This window comes from Microtus ochrogaster, chromosome 5 (genome assembly GCF_000317375.1).
Source record: "Microtus ochrogaster isolate Prairie Vole_2 chromosome 5, MicOch1.0, whole genome shotgun sequence".
NCBI lineage: Eukaryota > Metazoa > Chordata > Mammalia > Rodentia > Cricetidae > Microtus > Microtus ochrogaster.
In genome coordinates, this window is record NC_022012.1 from 69078436 (window position 1) to 69087076 (window position 8641).

The 8641-nt window shown below is 47.5% G+C and overlaps 1 protein-coding gene across 1 annotated transcript in view; it reads right to left on the minus strand.

The window, feature by feature from the left end:
* Positions 1-8641, minus strand: part of Myo1e (myosin IE) — a 195398-nt gene that overhangs the window by 12872 nt on the left and 173885 nt on the right. Inside the window, exons 23-26 of the mRNA XM_013346406.2 lie at positions 7460-7606; positions 5836-5993; positions 5385-5477; positions 832-1030 (exon numbers count right to left, since the gene is read on the minus strand). Coding sequence (XP_013201860.1) covers positions 832-1030; positions 5385-5477; positions 5836-5993; positions 7460-7606 — 597 coding nt within the window. The remainder of the gene's footprint in view (positions 1-831; positions 1031-5384; positions 5478-5835; positions 5994-7459; positions 7607-8641) is intronic.

Here is an 8641-nt window from a genome sequence, read left to right on the forward strand (position 1 = left end):
GGTTAACAATAGGGTTTGAGAACCATAGCTGGAAGCTGAACCAGTCAACTCAACTGGGTCACGAGAACCTGTGGGACATAGCTGTTTACATAAGAGAAGGTAGCATGCACTCTATGAATGGCCTCCTGTCTGTAGCCCAAATGAAGGGATAAGTTAAGACGTGATAGGGAGCACTCAGGAGGCAGAGAGGCAGGTGGATCTCTGAGTTTGTCACCAGCTTAGTCTACAGATGGAGCTCCAAAAACTCATGGCTTCATCAAGTTGGACTTTGGTGGTGTGCAGACTTTGGTCTGCCATAGGTTCCCTGTCTGGGGGTGAGTGGACATGTGTGCTGCGTCTCCCCAGGAAATGTTTTGTCGTACAACAGTCTTACACCACATGTGTGTGTATTTGGAACAGAACCCAGGTCCTCCGCAAAGACAGTAAGTGTTCTTAGCTGCTGAGCCATTTCTTCCCCGACCTTGGTATCCTATTCTAAATGTTGCTGAAGCCATGAATTGTTACATTTATGCCACTGCAGGCACAGATACAGCTAAGAAAACAGACAACTGTCACCCCTCAACTACAGCAGAGGAAAACAAAGATCACTCATTAGCAGATTCTCGTGACTGAGTGCACGTGACTTGATATTTCCAAGGCAAGCCCCTTCCCAGGGGATGAAATGGGCTACACTGCTATTAACTTGGCCCCCTGTCCTGGGTCCGAGATTACAGGACTTCGGTAGAAAACTGAACTTCAGAATCAGTATTGATGCCCACAGGACCCTGAACCCTCTGCAGGATTGGTGAAGTAGAGTTCTCTGACTTTCCCACAAGCCACGGGAAATCTTACCCAGCAGCACCCTGGTCTGGGACTTTGAGGAAATCCAGGCTCTCTGGAGTCTGTGACAATCGGTCTGAGCCTGTGGACTGTTGCCGTGGCAGGGGCGGGCGGGCCATAGAGGTGTACAGGCTTTTCTGATTGGACCTCTGGTTTCCAGAAGCATGAGGAGGCACAAACTGGTTTCTGATGACTCCATTTTGATGGCATCCTAGAGAGGAAAAAGAAGAAACAATGTCAGTTTCGGAAGCTTTGCCAAAAGGTCCTTCCTTCTTATCCCATTAACTAGCTGAAGGCAAGTGATTTAGTCACTCTGCTTCTCAGTTTCCCCATCTGAAAATGTTACTACCAGTGATACAGTGTTTAAGATTTATTTGTTTGTTTTATGTATACGGGTGCTCTATCTGCATGTATGACTTCATGCCAGAATAGGGCATCAGAACCCTCTATAGATGGTTGTGAGCCACCCTGTGGTGGCTGGGAATTGAACTCAGGATCTCTGGGAGACCAGCCAATGCTCTTGACCTCTGAGCCATCTCTCCAGCCCCCAGTAATATATTGTAAGGAAGTTAATAGACTATTTTCCTCCCAACTTTATTGAGGTTTAACTGACAAATCAGATTGTATTTGGGGACTACAACCTGATAGCACCAATGTCACCTGCCTAGGAATGTCTCAGCTGAGCTTGAGTGTGGCAACAGAACTTCTAGATATCTGGGTTCAAGTCCACAGTCAGAGCAAGCTGAATTTGCAGCCAGTTGGCAGGGCATTTTTTGAGTCTATGAGGTCATGACTCAGGAGGGCAGTGGACTAAATAGTTGGGCATTCATTTTCAGGGAGTGAGTCTCGGGTGTCCTTGTCCTTGACTTTTGTGTGAAGTCGGGGAAACCCTTCACACAGGCAAGGGAAATGCAGCCATCTATCTAGCCAGATCAAGTAGACAAAGAAAGTTCTGTGTACCAGTGATTTCGAGTTAAGATCGCAAAAGTCTGCATTTGTCAGTGAGTCATGGATGCATGGTGGGGTAGGGCCTCGATCATGGGGCCATCATTACTCCCTGCCATGTATGAAGTAGCTCTCTCTCTCTCTCTCTCTCTCTCTCTCTCTCTCTCTCTCTCTCTTCCTGCTGACACATCAGACAGAATGGAGAATCATTTTCTTTGAGGCCCACTTCAGTTGTGCAGGCCAGAAAACTGCAGCATTCTCTAGTAGCAATGGATCGGCCAGGGCTCAGGGATTCAATTCTGGCTCTGAAAACCACATTGGTCTTCAGCAAAGATTGTAATTGCTCAGGTCAGCTTCACCATTAAAGGGCAAGGAGACTGGTCCAACGTTTACCTGCCTTCTTCCATCTCTGCTATTCATTTCTCTGTTATCTTGGCATCCTTCTAAAGGTACAAGTGAGCTTTCCCCTCCCCAGCAACAATGGAGCAAGTCCCTATTCTGAATGGCAGTGTTCTGGGGCAGAGAATTTAGAAGTATGGCTTTTCATCCAGCCGCTCTCTTGCCATTTCCTCCCACAAGCTCCAGGCTGGGTGGAAACTAGACGCTTGAGACAAATAAGACTTTCTCCTCATCTGACCCAGTGAATAAGAATTTGAAGGGCTCCCCACAGCATCTGGGATTGGGGAGGACACTGAGGCCCCACTCGCTGCCAAGAGCGCTAAGGAGAGGAAAGGAATGTGGTAGAGTGGGGTGTTTCGGAGGGCACAGAAGAGTAGGGGTGTGTCCCCATGTCGCCAGAGACTCTTGTCCACTGAGATCACAGACCAAGAAAACACACTCAACAGATATATTTCATGCCTGTTGGAATTAATAATAAAATTTGGCTTGTATTATACGTGCTTTTCAGATTTCATTGTTCTACGAATTCATTTTTATTACATTTTACAAAAGTATGGTTTGTGGTGAGCTGTTTAACGTTTGAAGATCCAAAGGGACTGAGAGCTGAGGAGAGAGTTCAGCTGCCTTGCAAGCATGAGGATCTGAGTTCAATCCCCAGCACCCACCCAGACAAAGCCAGGGTTCGTGGTTCATGTTTGTAATCCCGGCACTGGGGAAATGGAGACAGGAGAATCCCTGTAGCTGGGTAGGCACCCAGTCCAGCCTAGTTGGCAAACCTCAGGCTCTAGCAAGAGACTCTGTATGGCCAGGTGGTGGTGGTGCACGCCTTTAATCCAGCACTCGGGAGGCAGAGGCAGGTGGATCTCTGTGAGTCCGAGGCCAGCCTGGTCTACAGAGTGAGTATCAGGACAGTAAGGTTACGCATGGTTCCCAAGAATCAATATTTGAATTTGACCTCTGGCCTCTACACGTATATGTGCAACATGTATATGCACCCCTTCTCCATTTTCACCTGCAGGCATACCACCAACAAGCACATGGACCTGCACACACAGCCACACTGCCCCAATACCCGCCTCCAGTAAATGAAACAAACCTGAGAAATGGAAAGTTCTGGTCATCACTTTTTTTTTGTTTTTGTTTTGTTTTGTTTTGTTTTTCGAGGCAGGGTTTCTATGTGGTTTTGGAGCCTGTCCTGGAACTAGCTCTTGTAGACCAGGCTGGTCTCGAACTCACAGAGATCCGCCTGCTTCTGCCTCCCGAGTGCTGGGATTAAAGGCGTGAGCCACCACCGCCCAGCTTGGTCATCACTTTTATAGACCTTTTGAGAAGTGTTGCTTTAATGGACTTGGGTTAGTTCCTCACTTGCCTGATGAGGAAACTGTTATTTAGAGGTTGAGGCTATGTTCAAGGTCAGGTGCACTGTGGGCGGAGGCAAAGAAGCAGCCAGGTAGTCCTGGCAGGAGGCCAGCACTAAACAGGAAGCCAGCATGCGTAAACCCTGCTTCCCCTGGGTCTTCTGAGCTTGGATGCTCCTCAAGGGGTAAAGAAGAACAAGAGGAAAGACATCTGGGCTAAGGTGAGGCAGAGACTCCAAAGGCTAGGAGAGCTCACTTCTCACTGCTGGGCAGAGTTCACGCTTAGAGTCCAAGCCCGAGATCCCAGAGAAGAAGATCAAGGAATTGCTTGGAATTACTTATCTTGTGCTCTGAGGCAAATAGGATCCTCTTGTCTGCTATGACTTGGCTCGAATACGGCCCCAAGATAACCTGTTCAGACCTACCCTAAAATGATTGATATCCTATTCTGGGGAAAGTTTCTTACAGTCTGAGCTTTGTGAGTGATGGAGATTTGTTTTTATTTAAATACTGGAAAGTATGGGGGCGGGCAAGGTAGGTCAGTTGGTAGAGTGTGTGCCTAGCACACACAAAGCCCTGGCTTCAAGCCCTAGTATCACACAAACTGGATATTTACTGCTATCTATGCTAGTAACCCCAGCACTTAGGAGGCAGAGTCGGGAGGAAGGTCAGAAACTCAAGACCATGCTCAGCAACACAGCAAATCTGGGGATAGTTTGGGCCATAAAATCCTCTTTAAAAACAAAAAAGCTGGGTGTGGTAATTCACATCTTTAATCCCAGTGCTCCAAAGCAGAGGCAGATGGATCGCTGTGAGTTGGAGGCCAGCCTGGTCTATTTATTGAGTTCCAGAACAGCAGGAACATAGCAAGACCCTGTTTTTATTTTTTATTTTTATTTTTGGAACAGAATTTCTCTACATAGCATAGCCCTGGCTGTCCTGGAACTCACTCTGTAGATCAGGCTGGCTTCCAACTCACAGAGATCCATCTGCCTCTGCCTCCCAAACGCTGGGGTTAAATGTGTCCTGCACTGTGCCCAGAAGACCCTTTCTTAAAAAACAAAAACAAAACAACAAGCTGAAAAATATGAAACAAGGGCCAAAAAAAGCTTCGGTAACATTCTGTAATTCTCCAGATATTATTTTACTTTAGGGACGTCTCTTGGATTTTATTTCCCTAAGAATAGATGTTCTTCTATTAATTCGCCAGGCCATTAGCTAATTATGAAACATGGCTGCGGTATGCGGCTGAGCCTGGTGTCGGTGGGTTAAAACCCAGAGGAATCCTGGGCCCATCAAGGCAACATCTGGCGTCATAAAACCAGCAGCATTCTGCTTGCGGTGAACAGGAACTCATTCTGCTCTCTCTCTGCCCTAGGAAGTGACAGAGGTGGGGAATGAAACCCAGATTGTTCCTTCTGCTGCAATGCGGGCTGGCTGACTTTGTCCCCTGAACTTCAGGGTCCTGTGGATGGCGGCTGGGTATTCACTAGCTGACGGGTTTCTTCCTGAGCACTCTCTGTGTTTCCTTAGTGCGTGTGTCCATGTGTAGATGTGCGTGTGGCGGCCAGAGGTGACCTCATGTGCTGTTCTTCACGAGTCATCCATCTTATTTCCTGAGACAGAGTCTTTCACTGGTGTCTAAGGCTCACTGATTAGGTAAGGGGGCAAACAAGAATTTTCCTGTCTCTGTCTCCCCAGCACTGGGATCCCAAGTCATGCCACAGTGCCCAGCCTTTTTATGTGGATGCTGACGCTTGAAACTCCAGTCAGGCTGAAACATTTCTCTAGCTCTCTGAACATCCTTTGTCAGTTGCAGGTCCAGACTCAGTGGTTCCTCTCCACGGAGCATGTGTGGCTTACCTGGGGGAGCAGGGGCAGCTCTCATTGGGTAATTGGTGTTCTTAGTTCCACCAGAATACCCTCTGCTTTGGATGGTGTTCCTTCTGGTGGGACCTGGAATAAACAAGCAACCGGGAATTGAACTCAAGTCATCGGGCTTGGTGGCAAGCGTGTTTACCCACCGAGCCATCTCATTAAGCCCCAAATTCAGGTTCTTGTCTTTACACCAGCCCAAACAAACTGTTTTAAATACAACTAGGACACGAATGCCAGGTATACTGTGCACAAGAACACAAGCACTTAGCATGCTTCTGCCTGTCCATTCTCCTTGACATTGCTTTAGTTTGCAGTGTTCTATTTCTTGAGAATCCCACCACAATCAGCAGCAGAAACATAGACTCTTTGTCCCCAGATCTGCACAGAAGAGCCAGGTGCACGGTACCAGTAGAGGCAGGGCCTAGGGGACACTTACGAGAGTTCTTGGACAGCCCAGGTCCAATGCTGACCTGCAACACTTTGTTGCTGGGCTTGAGGACGGCCAGGTCGCCGAAGCCTTGGTGGAACTGCACTTGCCGGGACCCACCGGCACTCCAGGGACCCCAGTTCTCCTTTTTTAACTTCAGTTCAAGGCTGTGGGAAGCACAGTGATTGAAATTAGGAGGCAGAAGGAGCTAGTGAGAAAACGGTGCCCATGACCCAGCTGCTGCCCGGAAGGTGATAACCACAGTACGGGGACAAGCCCCAACCGTCTAATCCTTGCATAGGGGATGGTACAGCTAAGCGTGGCACAGCTAAGGTGTTTGCCATTCTGGAGGAAGAGGCTTTTGGAGGTCAACATCTGTGAGAACTCTGCTGGTGAGTGTTTTCATTTATGTCAGAGGGTCACTCTCAGATGATCAAGGGTGACTGCCTGCAGGACAGGAGAAAGGGACAGCTTCCCTGTGTTGTAACATTGTGTTTGCTGTGTGGAGGACCGAGATGTCAGATACAAGATGGCAGGAAAGTCTATACCATAGACTGTGGCTATGGTTCATTTATATTCTGTTATTCCATCACCATCATTAGCGCAAGTAGGGGGAAACCACCAAAATCCAAATGGGGGGGGTGTGAAGGTTAGTTTTAGCGATCAACTTGACACATTATAGAGTCATCTGAGAGTCTCAATAAAAGACTGTTTAGATCAGGTTGAACTGTGGGCAAGTAGGGGATTATTTTGTTTAATGCTAATTGATATGGGAAGATCCAGTCCCATGGTGGCCAGCAGCATTCCCCATGCAGGGGATCCTGTAATACATAATTTTATATACACACATACATAACATACATATATACACACATATATATATACATATATTACATTACTGAGCATAAGTAAATATGCATATATTAACTGGAACCTGAACCTCAGAAACCAGAAGAAACACTGTGGCTATACATCTATGTTATACATTGCATATTCTCCTCTTTTAACTTAAGAAATAATAATGATTCTAAGTAGCTGTCTATTGTCAGGTTCCTTCATCTGGGCATTACAGTTTTATGATTGCCTCACTTTTATGGGTAAAGAGATGAACCCTATTTCAAATCTATAGATGGGGGAATTTAAGAAAAGCTGAACAACTCTCCCTCAGCAAAAGTGAGATTAGAAGCTCAACAATATGTAGTGTCTTGCCCGCGAGAACATGTCACTAAAGCAGTGAAGGTGAACCAAAACATAAAGCATTACTTCCACACGCCAAGCCCCAGATTCCCCACCAACAATCTGGGGCGTCAGAACCCCTATCCCAGTCCTTTTTCCTGCTTCCAGCCTGACTCTATTGTTCACTCTGCTAACACCCGCCTTCCCCTGTCTTATTTGAGCAACTTTTGTGTCAATGATAAAAATGCCCCTTGACTATTTGATTACTTCACAGATACACGAATGTGGCCCCAGGAAGGCCCATGACCACCGAGACTGTCTTGGGCAGGCCTCTCTGTGTTCCTGGAGATAGTGATGTGCACAGAGTGGGGTTACTAAGGGATAGAAGCTTCGAGACCACACAGCCCACCCTCCAGGCCTCCCCACCTCTCAGTCTGGACTCTGGATCCCCACTCACGTATTGCTGAATTTCAGAGGTAGCTTCTTTTGGGTTTTTTCCTCGTATCGCTTTGCTAAGAGGCTCAAGAATTCCGTTTTGAAGACAGACTCCAGCAAACTGTCATACTCTTGCTCGTGGAGAATGAAGATGTCATCCTGCATGGTGCTGAGAGATCAGACGGAGTTAACGCCAGCCGCACTTCTGCTCACCCACTGTCACTTGGAGGCAGGGAGAAGGGTGGGTGTGCTAAACCTAAGTCACTGTACTGTGGCACACTGCGCACGCTGAGCCTGTTTCAACACTACTAAGCTGCACATAAGGCCTGTCATTACCGCTTTCACGCATACAAAACCATCCTGTAATAGCACTAAGCTCTTCTTTCTTCTTCCTCCCTTCCCTCGTCCCCTTTCTCTTCTCTCCCTCTCATAGTATTTAAAACAGGATGGAGAGGGCTCAGCGGGTAAAGGCTCTTTTACAGTGACCCAAGTTTGAGTTTGATTCCAGGGATCCATTCAGTGGCAGGTGAGCACCAGTTCCTGCAAGCTGTCCTCTGATGGCCATTCAGTTCTTCAGTAGGAGCTTAAAGCTGGGAGCCTGTCCTGTATAGGTGGAGAGTGCTGCCCCCAGAAGCAGTGAGCACTGAAAGAAAATCTCAGTGCTAGACACATGACACCTATGTTCAGGGAGGTCCCAGAGGTACCCCAAACAATGCAGGCCTATTGCCATTGCGCTTGGCTACCCACTGCAACGCGATGGTAAGACCCTCTTGCTGAAGATACCACACACTTGGGCTGACCGACAGAGAAATCAATATCTCAGGTTGACTAGGGAAGTTCTTCCCTAGCTTTCATGGTACTGGGAGGGGCAATGCAGGCCACGGCGGAGAAAAGGCATCAATGATCTTACCTAGCACTAGCTTCTGCATGCTACAACACTGCCCTGCCAGGCAAGGTGTGCCCTCCAGTGGAATGGGGACAAGACTGTTGGTGGGAGTTACCAATTGCTCTATTAGTTGGGGAATATTATTTTAAGGTGTGTTGCTTTTGTTTATGCTACATTTGTTTAGCTCTGTGAAGCTGTGATTCTTTGTCTAAAACACCTGATGGTCTTATAAAGAATTGAATGGCCAATAGCCATTAGCCAATAGCAGGAGGAAGGATAGGCAGGGCCAGGCAGGCAGGCAGAGAGAGAGAAAGAGAG